At 42.5% G+C, this 15,696-nt stretch overlaps 1 protein-coding gene across 1 annotated transcript in view; it reads left to right on the top strand.

Annotated features, from left to right (window-relative positions):
* Nucleotides 1-15,696, top strand: part of ADCY1 (adenylate cyclase 1) — a 144,036-nt gene that overhangs the window by 93,651 nt on the left and 34,689 nt on the right. Inside the window, exons 9-11 of the mRNA XM_055293209.2 lie at nt 9,349-9,543; nt 9,646-9,743; nt 11,195-11,279. Of these exons, the coding sequence (XP_055149184.1) occupies nt 9,349-9,543; nt 9,646-9,743; nt 11,195-11,279 (378 nt within the window). The remainder of the gene's footprint in view (nt 1-9,348; nt 9,544-9,645; nt 9,744-11,194; nt 11,280-15,696) is intronic.

Below are 15,696 nucleotides of genomic sequence, written 5' to 3'. Positions count from 1 at the left end.
GATATTGGTCTAAAATTCTCTTTTTTTGTTGTGTCTCTGCCAGGCTTTGGTATCAGGATGATGCTGGCCTCATAAAATGAGTTAGGGAGGATTCCCTCTTTTTCTATTGTTTGGAATAGTTTCAGAAGGAATGGTAACAGCTCCTCCTTATGCCTCTGGTAGAATTCGGCTGTGAATCCGTCTGGTCCTGGACTTTTTTTGGTTGGTAAGCTATTAATTATTGCCTCAATTTCAGAGCCTGTTATTGTTATATTCAGAGATTCAACTTCTTCCTGGTTTAGTCTTGGGAGGGTGTGTATGTCAAGGAATTTATCCATTTTTTCTAGATTTTCTAGTTTGTTTGCGTAGAGGTCTTTATAGTATTCTCTGATGGTAGTTTGTATTTCTGTGGGATCGGTGGTGATATCTCCTTTATCATTTTTTATTGTGTCTATTTGATTATTCTCTCTTTTCTTCTTTATTAGTCTTGCTAGGGGTCTATCAATTTTGTTGATCTTTTCAAAAAACCAGCTCCGGGATTCATTGATTTTTTTGAAGGGTTTTTTGTGTCTCTCTCTTTCGGTTCTGCTCTCATCTTAGTTATTTCTTGCCTTCTGCTAGCTTTTGAATGTGTTTGCTCTTGCTTCTCTAGTTCTTTTAATTGTGATGTTAGGGTGTCAATTTTAGATCTTTCCTGCTGTCTCTTGTGGGCATTTAGTGCTATAAATTTCCCTCTACACACTGCTTTGAATGTGTCCCAGAGATCCTGGTATGTTGTGTCTTTGTTCTCGTTGGTTTCAAAGAACATCTTTATTTCTGCCTTCATTTCATTATGTACCCAGTAGTCATTCAGGAGCAGGTTGTTCAGTTTCCATGTAGTTGAGCGGTTTTGAGTGAGTTTCTTAATCCTGAGTTCTAGTTTGATTGCACTGTGGTCTGAGAGACAGTTTGTTATAATTTCAGTTCTTTTGCATTTGCTGAGGAGTGCTTTTCTTCCAACTATGTGGTCAATTTTGGAATAGGTGTGGTGTGGTGCTGAGAAGAATGTATATTCTGTTGATTTGGGGTGGAGAGTTCTGCGTCTTTTCTTCTCTGTTTCTGATCCACCTAGGGGCTCTCCTATCCCATCTCCTAGGCATTTTGTTTAAACATGGCTAGAAATTTTTTAAAAATATAACTTCTACTATATCTATCTGAATTTAATGAAGATAAAATTTCAGCTTGTTTGGTCCACACTTTTTGAAAGTGATTGCAATAATGTTTTACTTAATTCTGTTGCATTTTTTTGATCTACAATAGTATGTTTTTCAAATCGTGATAATTTTGCTTTCTCTTTTTCATCCTATGTTAAATGATTGCAATAGGGTGGGCATTCTTTTTTGTTCTGGCTTTAATAAATAGGATTTTACCACTAATTGTGATGCTTTGGGTTAGGAGTAATAGTGTATGGCTAATTATTTCAAGAAAGTGATCCATTTGAGTTAGCTTTTGAATTTTTTCTTTTAATAAGCGGATGTTGAATTTTAGAAAATACTCTTGAGTAGGTACTAAGATGCTTAGCCTGGTGGTTCCCCCTCTGACTGTTAATATGGTCAGTGATATCACTGCATCCTCCAGGGTTCTTTTGACATTGTCGGAGCTTCACCTTCCTGTCCATCCCTGTGGCCTCGGACTGTTCCTGGTACATTTTCGGAGATGTGTATATCATCTACTCACTGAAGGACAGCTACCTTCTTCTCAGTGTGTTGGCCACTCTCGTGGCTGCCCGTCACAGCCCAGTACTGTGATTTATGACTGTGGAGGACAGTCAGTAACCCAGGACATAGCAGGTGAGCTGACAGGCAGAGGATGCTGGGTGGTGACAGGGTTTGGAGGTGTGGCTGACCTGAGGGTGGACCAATGTCTATCACTCCTGACTTGAGGGAGGATCCATGTCCGTTAGCACCAACCGGAAAATGGACCTGTGTTCATCAGCCCCGACCACAGGGAGGATCTTTGTCCCTCAGTCCTTGACCTGTGGGAGAATTCGTGACCATCAGCCCCTGACCTGAGAGTGGACCTGGATCCATCATTCCCTGACCTGAGAGTGGACCTGTGTCCATCATTCCCTGATCTCAGGGTGGACCTGTGTCCATCATTTTCTCACTTGAGGGTGGACCTGTGTCCATTGGCCTTGATCACGGGGAGGATCTGTGTCCCTCAGTCCCTGACTTGAGGGTGAACCTGTGTCCTTCAGTCCCTGACCTGAGGGTAGACTTGTGTGGATCTGCCCCAACTGGAGGGTGGACCCATGTCCATCTGCCCCGACTTAAGGCTGGACATGTGTCCATCAGCCCTGACCTCAAGGTGGACCTGTGTCCATCAACCCTTCATGTGAACTCTCAGAACTGTCAGACCAGGGAGCAGTTGACACTGACCACTGGTCTTCTGAACAAGCCCAACCTCAGGTAGATAACCAGTGACCGGCAGGGAACTCAAGTCAAGGTCTGCTTGTCTGGGGTTGTAGCCTGAATTGGCAATGGAAAAGCTACTGGGCGCAGCAGAGATTTGCACTGGCAAGGACTCTGAGCATGGTTTCCTCATTATCTCCAGCTTCAGGACAAAGTGTCCCCTTGAGTATGGAAGTTTTTACCTGGAATCATCCCTCTAAATGGTATCACACAGTATGTGATCTCTGAAATTGGCTTTTTCTTCATCCAGTATTATGCCCCTGGGATTGTGTGTTAATAGTGTATTATTATAATTATTATAATTGTGTGTATTATGCCCCAAGTTGTGTGTGTTAATAGTGCCTTCCTTTCATTGCTAAATAGTCCTTCATGGTATGGATAGACCACTGTTTGTTTAGTCATTTGCTTGTTGAAGGACATTTCTGTTTCCAGTATTTAACTTTTACAAATAAAGCTGCCATAAACATTGTTGTGCGAAATTCTGTGTGCACATACATGTTAACTCTTCTAGGATAGATGCCCAGATGTGTGATTGATGGATCATGTTTAGATTTTTTTCATAAACTGCCGAACTGTTTTCCAGAGTGTCTATTTTATATCGCCATCACCAATGTATGAAGGATCCAGTTCATCTGCATCCTCACCAGCATTTGGTGTTCTCTCTCTCTCTCTCTCTCTTAAATGTAGCTGTTCTAATAAGTATGTAGTGATACTTAACTACGATTTTATTTTGGCATTTCACTGATGGCTAAGGATGTTGAACATCTTTTCATGTGCTCATTTTTTATCCATATGTTCTCTTGCCCTTTGGTGAACTGTCTCTTTATGTCTTTTGTCTGCTTTCTAATTGGATTGTTTGATTTTTTTGTGCTGTTCATTTTTGAGAGTTCATGGTATATTCTAGAAGCGATTCTTCTGTTAGAGATGTGGTTTGCAATTATTTTCTCCCAGTTTGTAGCTTGTCTTTTCATCATCTCAACAGGGTCTTCTGTTCTGTTTCATGGAGCAGATGTTTTTAGTTTTGAAGATATCCAATTTATTGATTTTTCTCTTTTATGATTGATGTTTTTGGTGTCATATCTAAAAACCTCTTACATAGCCCAAGTCCCCAAGTTTTGACATACATTTTACTCTAAGAATCTTATAGTTTTATATTTAATAGTTAAATCTATGATCCATTTTGAGTTCATTTTTTAATAAGGTGTAAGTTTCACTTATTTTTTAGATTTTATTTTTGCTTATGGATATCTAGTTGCTCCAGCACCATTTGTTGATAAGCTATCTTTCCTCCATTAAATTGCTTTTGAACTGTTGTCAAAAGTCAGTTGGCCATACTTATGTGAGGCTATTTCTGGGTTCTCTGTTCTGTTCCATTTATCTATTTATCTGTCTGTCTGTCAACACCATACTGTCTTGATTAATGCAGTTGTATAAGTCTTAAAATCAGGTAGAGTGATTCTTCTTACTTTATTATTTTAAAGAAAAGTGGGCTATTCTAGTCCCTTTTCCTTTCTGTTTGCATGAACGTGGTATGCCTCTTCATTTATTTAGATTTTCTTTGATTCCTTTTATCAGCATTGTGAGGTGTTCAGCATACGAGACCTTGCCATGTTTTGTTAGATTTACATCTTGTATTTTATTTTTGTCAGTGATTATAAATGATACTACATTTTAATATTGGTCTTCCTTTTTTCATCACTAGTATAAAGAAATACCATTATTTTTTACATTTATCTTTTATACTGTCACCTTTTGGAACTCACTACTTTGTTCTTGGAGATTTATATATATATATATATATATTCCTTGGGATTTTCCATGTAGATCATCATATCATCTGAAACTAGAGACAATTTTCTTTCTTTCCCATCTGTATGCCTTTTGCTTCCTTTTCTTGCCTTATCGCACTGGCTGGGGTTTTTAGCTCTATGCTTCATAGAAGTGGTGAGAGCCAATATCTTGCACTTTATCCAGATCGTAGAAGGAACGCGTTCAGTCTTGCACGATTAAGTATGATGTTAGCTATAGGCATTTTGTAGATGTTCTTAATCAAGTTGGAGAAGTTCCCCCTCCATTCCTAGTTTTCTGATAATTTTTATCATGAATTGGTATTGAATTTTGTCAAATGATTTTTCTGTATTAATTGACTTTCCTCTTTAACCAGTTCATCTGGTGGTTTACATTGATGTTCAAATATTTAACCAGCCCAGCCTTTCATCCCTAGAATTGTTTATTCTATATAATTCTAATTATATATTGCTGAATTTTATTTGCTAATATTTTGTTAGTTTTTTTATATCTACATCCATGAGGGATATTGCCCTTTAGTTTTCTGTTTTGTAATATCTTTTGTGTTGGTATCAGGGTAATACTGACTTTATAAAGTGACTTGGGAAGTGTTGCTTCCTCTTCTATTTTCTGGAAGAGATTGGTTAAAACTGGTGTTAATTCTTTAAACATTTGCTAGAATTTGTCAGTGAAACCATCTGGGCATGGAGGTTACTTTTTCAGGAATTTTTAAATTATAAAGTCAATTTCTTTAGAAATTATAGGATTTTTCAGTTTACCCTTTATGTTGGATGAGTTGTGGTAGTTGTGTTTCAAAGAATAGTTCATTTGATCTAAATTGTCAAATTTATGTGTGTAGAGTTGTTTATAATATTCCTTCATTAACCTTTTGATGCCTGCAGAGTATGTAGTAAAATTTCATTTTATTTCTGAATTTGTTAGTGTCTTTTCACTCTTATTTTTCAGGCTTGCAGTGATTTGCCAACTTCATTGATATTTTCAAAGAACCAGCTTTTGGTTTCATTGATTTTGTCTTTTTTTTTTGTTTTCTTTTTATTGAATTCTTCTCTTTATTATTTCCTTTCTACTGTTAGCTTTGAGTCTATTTTGCATTTCTTTTTCTAGTTTGTTAACATGGCAATTAGATTATTGATTTGAGACTTTTTCTTTTTTCTTATGTAAGTATTTAGTACTATTAATTACCTTTCAGCACTGCTTAGCTGCATCCCATAGATTTTGGCATATGTTCATTCAGATGAGCATACATACATATATGTATTTTTTTTTCCTTGAGACTTCCTGTTTGACCTATTGCTAATTTAGAAATGCTTGGAAATTTTCTTGTTATCTAACTGTTACTAGTTTTAGTTTGATTCTGTTTTGGTCTGAGAGTACATAATGTGTATGATTTCAATTGTTTTAAATTTGTTGAGTTTTGTTTTATGGCCAAGGTCTCTTAATACATACTCTTGGGTACCTGAAAAGAATGTATTCTGCCATTGTTGCATGGAGTATTTTATAAATGTCAATTAGATCTTGTTGTTTGATGATGTCTTAGCTTATTTTGTGTCTGATTGTTCAAGGGAGATGTTGACATCTCCAACTATAATTGAGAATTTGTTTATTTCTCCTTAAATTCTTTTTTTTTTTTTTTGAGACGGAATCTCTCTCTATTGCCCAGGCTGGAGTGCAGTGGAGTGATTTCAGCTCACTGCAACCTCTGCCTCCTGGGTTCGAGCAATTCTCTGCCTCAGCCTCTCGAGTAGCTGGGATTACAGGTGCCCACCACCATGCCCTGATAATTTTTGTATCTTTAGTAGAGACGGGGTTTCACCATTTTGGCCACACTGGTCTTGAACTCCTGACTTCGTAATCCACCTGCCTCGGCCTCCCAAAGTGCTGGGATTACAGGCGTGAGCCACCATGCCCGGCTCTTTCTCCTTAAATTCTATCAGTGTTGGCTCTGTGTGATTGAAATTTCTATTGTTTTATGCATACACATTTAGGATTTCTATGTCTTCCTTTTACACTGACTCTTTAATCATTTTGTAATGTCTCTCACTATCCCTGGTAAATTTTTTTGCTCTGATATCTACTTTTTCTGTTATCACTACAGCCACTCCTACTTTCTTTAGATTAAAGTTTGCATGGTGTATAATTTCTATTCTATTAATTTCAACCTACATATATTGCTATATTTGAAGTGAGTTTCTTTAGACAGCATATATTTGGATGATATTTGTTAAATCATTTATTACAGCCTCTTTTAATTGGTATATTTAGAATATCTACACTTAATGCAATTATTGATATGTTATTGATAAGTCTGCTATTTAACTTATTTTTTGTTTTCTGTTTGTTCCGTTTTTATTTCTCTGTTTTTTTCCTATGTTGCTGTGGTTTATGTGAGCAATTTTTAGAATCCATTTTGATTTATATATAGTATATCTTGTTGCATACAATTTTTTGTAGTTTATCTAGATATATGTTATTTTTACATAACATTACAGCCTACTGATGTCAACATTTTAACAAGTTTAGTGTAGAAACCTTACCTCTCTTTCAGTCCGTTTATCCTTCCCCATTTATAAGATAAATATCATAAATATTTCCTCTATATATATCAGACAAATTTATAATCTTTGGTTCAACCAGAAAACATGTAGAAAATTCAAGAGAAGAAGGAAAGTATATTGCATTTACCCACATTTTTATCCTTTCTGTTGTTATTTGTCTTTGTGATGTTCCAAATTCCTTCTTTTACTATTTTCTTTTTTGTTTCAAGAATTTCTTTTTGCTATTCTTTAGGTTGATTATAAAGTCTTTCAACTTTCCTTTATCTAAAAATATTATAATTCCTTTTTCGTTTCTGAAGTATAATTTTGCTAGATGTTGAATTCTGGGTTGACAGTTCTTGAGAACTTGACTAATGTTTTCCCACTTTTTTCTGGCTTCCATGGTTTCTGAAGAAATGACGCTATCATTCTCGTTACTTTTTTTCTCCCCCAAAAAATCAGATATCAGTCTTCTCATGCTGCTTTCAAGAATTTTCCTTTGTCTTTTGTTCTTGGAAGTTTGATTGTGATGTGTGTTGGCATCTGTTTCTTTGAGTTTGCCCTGTTTGAGATTTGCTCACTTACTTCAATCTGTAGGTTTATATCTTTTGCCAAACTTGGGACATTTTCTGCTATTATTTCTTCTAATATTTGTCCAATCTTACACCCTTTTTCTTCCTTCTGGGACTCTGATGACATGAATGCATGTTAAATCTTCCATTTTAGTTCCACAGTTCCAAAGTCTCGGTTTTTTTTTTTTTTTTTTTTTTAAGTCTGTTTTCTTTTCATTGTTCAGATTGGATAATTTCTGTGACTCTGTCTTCTAGGTCAGGAATTCTTTACTCTGTGCACTTCAGTCTGCAGTTCAGCTCATCCATTGGGTTTTAAATTTTGATTATTGTATTTTTCAGGTCTGTAATTTTTATCTGTTCTTTCTTATACTTTCTTTTTTTCTGAGACTTTCTATAATTTGTTTCAGGTGTGTTCATAATTACTTATTGAAGCATTTTTATAATGACTGCTTTAAAATTCTTGTCAGATAATTTTAACAACTCTATCATCTTGAAGTTAGTATCTGTTGATTGTCTTTCTCTTCAAGTTGACATATTTTAAGGCTTGATATTATGAGTGGTTTCCTTTTTTTTATATCCTAGACATTTTGGTATTATGTTGTGATACTCTGTATCCTATTGAAATCTTTTGTTTTAGCAAGTCTCTTCAGACTTTATAGCATTGGGGCAGTGTGGGTGGAATTCCAGGTTTCCCACTCATCCTCCATGATAGCCTGGCATTTGACACCAAGGTGACACCTGGCACCTTGTTACTGTTGAGTAGTTATGGACATTCAGAGTCCTTGTTCGGCGTCCACTGACAATGCAGGTGGGAGCTCATTACCACTCAGTGGAGATAAACATCTCCACTCCCTATTCAGGTTTTTCTGGCACTATGTCAGTGGGGCTTTGGGTGTGCCTCCTCACAGCCTAGTAAAGATGAAAGTTGAGGCTCCCCACATGCATGGTCTTCGCTGGCCTGGGTGGAGCTGGGGCCACAGATTTTTTTTTTATGGTCTTTGGCTACAATAGGGTGGTTATTGTCTAAAAGTTTTCTGTTTTGCTAGGTTGCCCCATTTTTTTTTCTTTTGGCTAGAAACAACAGGCTTTTTTGGGGGGGCTTTAAAAAAGTTGATTTGTATCCAATGGCATTTTTTGGCTGTCAGCTTCTCTTGTTTCTAATCTGGGATAAATAAGGCAGAAAGAAACCTCAAGGGACACCACCACCCCACACTGTTTTCCTTTGAGTTGCAAGGTCCCTGCGATCACCCTCTTCTTTCCACCTTTCACAGTCTGTGTGCTTATTTTGTATGTATTGTCACTGTTTTTATCACTCAGTAGGAATAAAAACAAGTGTGTTCATTTCATCTTTTCTGGAACCGTGAGACTAGCCTCTTTTAATATTCTTATTTTCTTCTCAAGTATATTAAGTACCAGAGATTCTGTTTATGAAGCACTGATAGTGAGCTCATGACAAGTAGTTTTAAATTACTCTATTTTCCTTTTGGCAAATGAGTGCCTTCTTGTATGCTTCATGTGTCATATGGAAGCTGTGGAGGAGAGGCTCACTCTCTGTTCCCATCAGCCCTGGCCCGAGTGAGAGATTGGTGAAGCCACTCCTTTTGCCACTGTTTCTCTCTCTTAGAAGGAGGGGGTTGGACTCCTGCTCTTGTAACTCTGGGGAATCTCTTTCTGCATTTGTTGGGGTTTTATGAGTTTAGGAACCTGCTCTTACTGGGTGCTGTTCTCCCCACTGCACTTGTATTTAATCACCTAATCCTTGCTGCCATGCCATCACACAGGGGCCATAAAACGCCCATTACAGGTGTGGGAACCCCAACACTGGCTGCTGAGATGACTCACCTGCCATCTCACCACCAGCAGGGCAAAGTCATGATTATTAAATGTCAGATTCCCAAACCCGATCCCACCCTGCAGCGGATCTGGCTGGAGGGAGAGTACAGGTGCTTTTCTTCAATAAGTGGAGAATTTGATGATATTCCTTTATTTCCATGATGGCTCCAGCGGAGGGCATTAAGAACAGCCTCGGAAAAACTCAGAAACCGCTCATCTTTTTCTACCAATGTTGTCTACACCACCCCGGGCACTCGCGTCAACAGGTACATCAGCCGCCTCTTAGAAGCCCGCCAGACAGAGCTGGAGATGGCAGACCTGAACTTCTTTACCCTGAAGTACAAACATGTCGAACGGGAGCAAAAGGTAAGCAGCTCTGGTTTTCGGCTTCCCTGGTGCTGCTTGCGAAGGCGCTGCCTGGCTGGAGGAGGCCCTCAGCCCTGATGGATTGACTTCTGTCTTACACAGTACCACCAGCTTCAGGACGAGTATTTCACCAGCGCCGTTGTCCTCACCCTCATCCTGGCTGCCTTATTTGGCCTTGTCTACCTTCTAATATTCCCACAGTGAGTACTTCTATCAATGAGGTGAGGAACTCACCAAGAAGTCCCGGTTTCTGGGGTTCATGATTGTGTTTCTGTTGTATGCTCAAGCTTTGTCTCCCACGGTTACTGTCCCAATGTGTCCAACATGGCTGACATTAGCCAGCCATCATTTCCTCATTTTCTCAAGTGAGTAGTGTAACAAGCCTTGATGGTATATGGCATGGGACTGGTCACTTTCCATTTTAAATTTTGAATTTACTTAATTCTAAGACACCATATATTTTTATGTTTTTTCATCCATGCAACATGCACCATTACTGTAATAATAACTTTTGGCTGGGTGTAGTGGCTCATGCCTGTAACCCTAGCACTTTGGGAGGCTGAAGCAGGAGGATTATTTGAGACCAGTAGTTCAAGACCAGCCTGAGCAATATAGCAACACTCTATCTCTACAAAAAAAAAAAAAAAAAAAAAAAATTAGCCAGGCATGGTAGCACTTGCTTGTAGTCCCAGCTACTCAGGAAGCTGAGGCAGGAGGATCCCTTGAGCTCAGGAGTCTAAGGCTGCAGTGAGCTATGATCTCGCCACTACACTCCAGCCTGGATGACATAGTGAGACCTTGTCTCTAATAATAATAATAATAATAATAATAATAATAACAATAACGTTTGAGAAGAAACTGCATTTAATGAGCTCATTGGCTTCTAGATCCATGTCAGTTTCAAAAACTTAAAATCAGGTAAAGTGGCCTCTTAAAAGAAAGAAAAACAATAATTTAAATAACATTTAAACATCATATAAGTCAATGTGAGTTTGGCAGCTTCTTTTTTTTTGTATTTTTTTTTTTTTGCAAGAAAGACACCACTAAGTCTGCACTTGCCACTTTACTTTCAAGCATACTCATTTCTTAATAAAACCTACCTACGGTAATACTACCTCCTCTGAGTTTGAAAGCACACGGAGGCCACCCCACACCTGCGGAGGAGGAGGGAGTTCAGCCCTGGGTGCTCTGCATCCTGCCCAGCCCACAGACACTGAACACAGCAGCCTGCCTCATGGGCCTATTTCGGATTTAAGCGTTTTCTAAAAATGTCCTTCCCAGACAAAGCCCAGCTAGAGAATAGCTCAGCAAAGTCTGGGAAACTCCTGTCTTTCCATCATGAGGAAAACGGCTTCCAGAAAAGTTCTGTGATTCTCAGCCTAAGCTAGATCTCTGCGGTGGGGGTAGGAGAAGTGGGAGGTAGACTCAGGAGGGGCCCTCTTCTCACTCAGGAACCAGATGCCCTCCCCTAAGAAAGAGAACCAGCCATGTCAGTCCCCAGAGACCTGAGTGGCAGGCATCCAGGTTAACGATGCTGCTTCCTCTTAAGGGCACAGGGGATGTGGAGGGAGGGGCCAATTCTCAGCCATCTCTTGGGTCCACCTCTCCTGATCCCCACCTATCAGTGACCCTCATGTTTTCTGTCCCCCAGGAGTGTGGCCGTCCTGCTCCTGCTAGTATTCTGCATCTGCTTCCTGGTGGCCTGTGTCCTGTACCTGCAAATCACCCGGGTCCAGGTATGTGGGTGGCCTGTGTCCTGTACCTGCGTATCACCTGGTTCATGTATGTGGGTGGCCTGTATCCTGCACCTGCATATCATCTGGTCCAGGCATGAGTGTGGCCTGTGTCCTGTACATGCATATCACCTTGTTCAGGTATGTGGGTGGCCTGTGTCCTGTACCTGCATATCACCTTGTTCAGGTATGTGGGTGGCCTGTGTCCTGTACCTGCATATCACCTGGTCCAGGTATGAGGGTGGCCTGTGTCCTCTACCTGCACTTCACTTGGTTCAGGTATGTGGGTGGCCTGTGTCCTGTACCTGCACATTACCTGGGTCCATGTATGTGGGTGGACTCTGCCTGCCCTCTGGGTGGGATGGGGTGGGATGGGGGAGGCAGTTCTGTTTCCTCCCCCGCCTAGACAGGAAGAAAGATTCTGCTCACATAGCAGGTGCTCATGAAGACCCAGTTCTGCACTGGGCACATGCACTGCTTTGGGAGTGTGCCTGGTGGGCACAATAGACTGGATTGATATTGATTAAACAAATGAGCACAAGATATTGATCCTGTTCTCTTGGAATGGAGAGTCTAGCAGCAGGGCAGAAGGGGGATGTTTATTCTGTGTTTATGTCACAGACTTTGGAGAGGGGTGACATTTTCCAGGTACATTGTGCTATCTGGGCCCTGATGCCTCATCTGCTTTGCTCTGTGGGCTTTTGCAGGAAAGGCCTGAGCTTTGCGGCCTTGTACTATCTGTGGCTCACTTGGGAGGACTCTATAGTTCCTAGTCCTGCATTCCTTCGTCACATTCTCCACCTTCATTTCTAAACGACTCGTTTCCCTCAGCCGACCTGGGGATGTCACTTCTGGCAGACCCAGTGTTATTTTCGCATAATTACTGAAAACAGCAACTTTTTGAAAAGATTAAATCTAGTTTCATTCATTTAATTTTGTCATTATTCATAGGTAATATCTTGAGTTTTTAAATTTAAAAAATGCTAACTATTAAAACTTCATTCCTATTTCTTCAACTTGTATAGATTGAGTGACATTTGGTTTGACAAATTTTAAAATTTACCACTTCAAGTAAAATTGCTGTTTTTCATATAATTTCAAGTGAAAGCAGGACAGATGGATGATAGTTTTTAAAGGCTATTCCTTTGTCCTCAATGGTGGGAACCAGTGTGCCCACCCAATGGTGTACAAATAGCATAAGACATGCAGAAAGTGTGAAAAGCCATTGGGCAAGAAGAGCGACGACAAAGCAGAAGCCAAGAAATGCACCAGCCTGGAAAGCTCTGCCCAGAGGCCCGGCCCAGGAATACTGATTCTTGTGAGTGGACGTGCACTGCTTTCTGTGACTCCACGAGAACCTCCCAAGCCAGGTGGTGAGACGGGTCAGCCCCTTTCCCACATGTGAGGAAAGCGGGCTCAGGCAGGCTAAGGGGTGCGCTCATGAAACCAGGAAGCAAAGTCTGCACCCAATCTGTCCATAAAAATAATATTCAAGTTTAGAAACCTCTTGGTTGTAAAACACACATGATCTGTGGGATTGGGACGCTGAGACATCTGCCCAGAATCACTCCCCTTTTGTTAATAAGGGAGCTGCCCTCATGGCTGGGAACTTTGGCCGGAATAATTCCAGGTGCTGACATTAAAAGAGGCTAGCCTGCAGTTACCCCATGAAGCTTCTTCTGTATTCCAGTGTTTTGTTCTCTTGGTGGACTCTGCCCTGGATGCCACTAGCTCCTTTCCTTCTGAATATTCACTCTCCCTTCTCACCCTCTTCTGTAAGTGAGCGTAGAGCATTCTTTTCCTAAGTATGTGGTTTGGAGGTGCCAGACTCGAAAAGCAATGGGGGTCTAGCTTTCCTGGGAGCGCCATCGGTGGTGCTTGCGGCTGATGTGGAGGAAGCAGAGTGGAGACTGAGCGCTCAGACTTCTCAGCTAGGACAGGAGAGTGGTTTCAGCTCATAGCCAGTGTGTACTGGGTCAGGGTTTGATTGAATCACAAGTATTTAGGCTCCTGTTTGCAGGCTCTGCACTGGGCTCTGAGCATCCTGGCTGACCCTGGACCAGGGAAGAGGCCTGTGCAAATGGCTGTGGGGATGAAGGTGAGGGAGATTTGCAGGAAGCAAGCAGGGGGTAGGTCCGGGCCACCCAGCAGAAGGCCATTGTGGCCTGAGTGGATGCGGTGGGTCATGAGGATAGAGTTAGTTCCAGAACACATCCCTGAGAAGGCCGGATAGAAATGTTTCCCTCCTCGACATTGACAGTGTCCAGAGCCAGGGTGCCCAGGGCAGTGTGGCAGTTCCATGGCCCCTTGGGACCTTCACCCTTACCTGATTTCCCCATCCCCATCCCTCGGGGGTGTGCCACCTCCAGGCTTGGGCTCCAGTTCTCTGGGCCTCAGGGTTGCCGTCTGTGACATGGCGATGATGATGGCCCCCACCTCACTGGCTTGACATGAGGATTCAGTGAGCTCATTTGTACAAAGTCTGGAGCAGAGCCTGGCACAGCACATGCTCAGGTGGAGTGTTCTGAAGTCAGATGAGACCGAGAAGGCTGAATGGGGGTGGGGCAGTGGGTGTAGCTCATCCCGGGAATCAGGGTGGGGAGGTGCCTAATCCTGTCCATCTTGACCATCTGCAGAGGGCGGCAGAGCTGACCCGAGGGTCCTGCTGAGGGTTGAAAAGGAATGTCTGGGGCAGGATGTGGACTTTTTCTGTCTGGGTTGCAGGCTGAGGTTTGCATGGCTAGGCCTGGAGAACATCAGGAGTGGGCAGAGGAGAGGAGGAAGCCCAGGAGGTGCGCACTGGCTGGACCCTGGGGTGCTGCAGGTGGGGCAGGCCGAGGTCAAGGCGTCAGGCACATTCAGAGGCCCTTGGCTGGACCCTGGGGACGTGGGCACGACGTGGTCCACAAGGTGGCTGGGTGTGCCTCGGATAAGCTACTTCCGCTCCTCCCACCCTGGCCTGGTGCTCACAGACCTGCATTTAAGCCCTGTTTTCCCCATCCTCCTTCTCGTCTTCCTAGGGCTCTAAGGGAGGCAGATGAGACAGGCTCAGGAGGATGTTCGGCCCACCCAGGCTGGCTAGGGTAGAGGCCACATCCCATCATAGGTCCCCAAGCCAAGGAAAGTGGGACGTGGTGGAAGGAAGATTTGCACCACTTATGATACTCGAGTTAAACTAGATGGCTTTGAAGAAAAGAGAAAACCTTGGCAGAGATCCTTAAGGTGGGGGGAAGGGAGCCTCGCTGCACAGAGGGGAGTGTAGCACCACCAGAGACAGCCCCAGGGCTTCATTCTAGCCCCTGTGAGTGCAGATGGTCAGGAAATGGTGCCTGCTTTTTCTCCCTGTCATCCTCAGGTGACATCATCTCCCGAAGTGCCACAATGGCCACTTTGTTCATGAGCCCATTGGGATGACAGGAGTGGCTGAGGAAGTAGAATGACTGGTGTCCACAGTAGGGGTCGTCCTATCCACTGGATTCAAATTCTCCCCTGCTCAGTTCACCCTTTGGTGAACATTCATATGGGACACAAGTATCTTAACATTTTTCACCCACTTGGAGAGGTTTATCTACATACTTTTTCCCCAGACCCTCTTGTCACTAATTTTCCAACCATGTCTTTCCCAACTCCCTGAACATCCAGCCAAACCGTTGTCCACAGCTCATGAATCGGTATATGACTACATTCACCATTTCTCCTTGGAAGCAAAGTGCCCACCCAGGGGAACTGCCCAAAGTTCTGCCCACTGGGAGGATTTCCCTTCACCATTGTCCCTCAGGGCTGTGTCACATGGCCTGAAGTGCTGCAGCTGCCTACAAGGCCTGAGCTTCTCTTACTCTGTCACCTAATCGGAGGGAGCTCCCCATGAGGCCGTAGGTGCAGGTTGGGAGAGAGAAGGCAGGGTAGCAGGACTGGGGACTATGGTCATTGGGGCCACTTTGTCATGTCACTTACTTGTGCTTTAAGGGTCTGCTCGGAGCTGATCATATATATTAGCACTTTGATTTGATGATGGAGGGCTGCTGTTCACACCCAGCTTTATGGCTTGGTGGGTCAGGTAACGCCCAGTTCATGATGGGCAGCTTAGGTCATAACGGTAACTTGGCCCACGGGTAAGGGTTCAGGCTCTACTCAGGCCCAGCAGCAGGCCAAGAGCCTTTCTCAAAAGGAGAATAGTTACCTGCAAAACATGGCAGGATCTTGCTCTAAAATCCTGTTCCCAGGCCTGTGGTATGGCTCCTGCATGGGGGCTTGCCAGTGTCTCTGGTGGCCTCCCTTAGCACACCGAGCTCACGCCAGGTGGAAGCGGGGGAAGCAGATGATGGGAGGCTGCAGTGGGGATCAAGGACTTGCACCTGCATCTTGCCCAGAGGCCAAGTTGGGACTGGGAGGGAAGCGCAGTGATCCACAGTCAGTAAAG

This window comes from Symphalangus syndactylus, chromosome 9 (genome assembly GCF_028878055.3).
Source record: "Symphalangus syndactylus isolate Jambi chromosome 9, NHGRI_mSymSyn1-v2.1_pri, whole genome shotgun sequence".
In the NCBI taxonomy this organism is placed as follows: domain Eukaryota; kingdom Metazoa; phylum Chordata; class Mammalia; order Primates; family Hylobatidae; genus Symphalangus; species Symphalangus syndactylus.
Note: the sequence above shows the minus strand (reverse complement) of the source record. Positions and strands in the feature narration are given on the sequence as shown.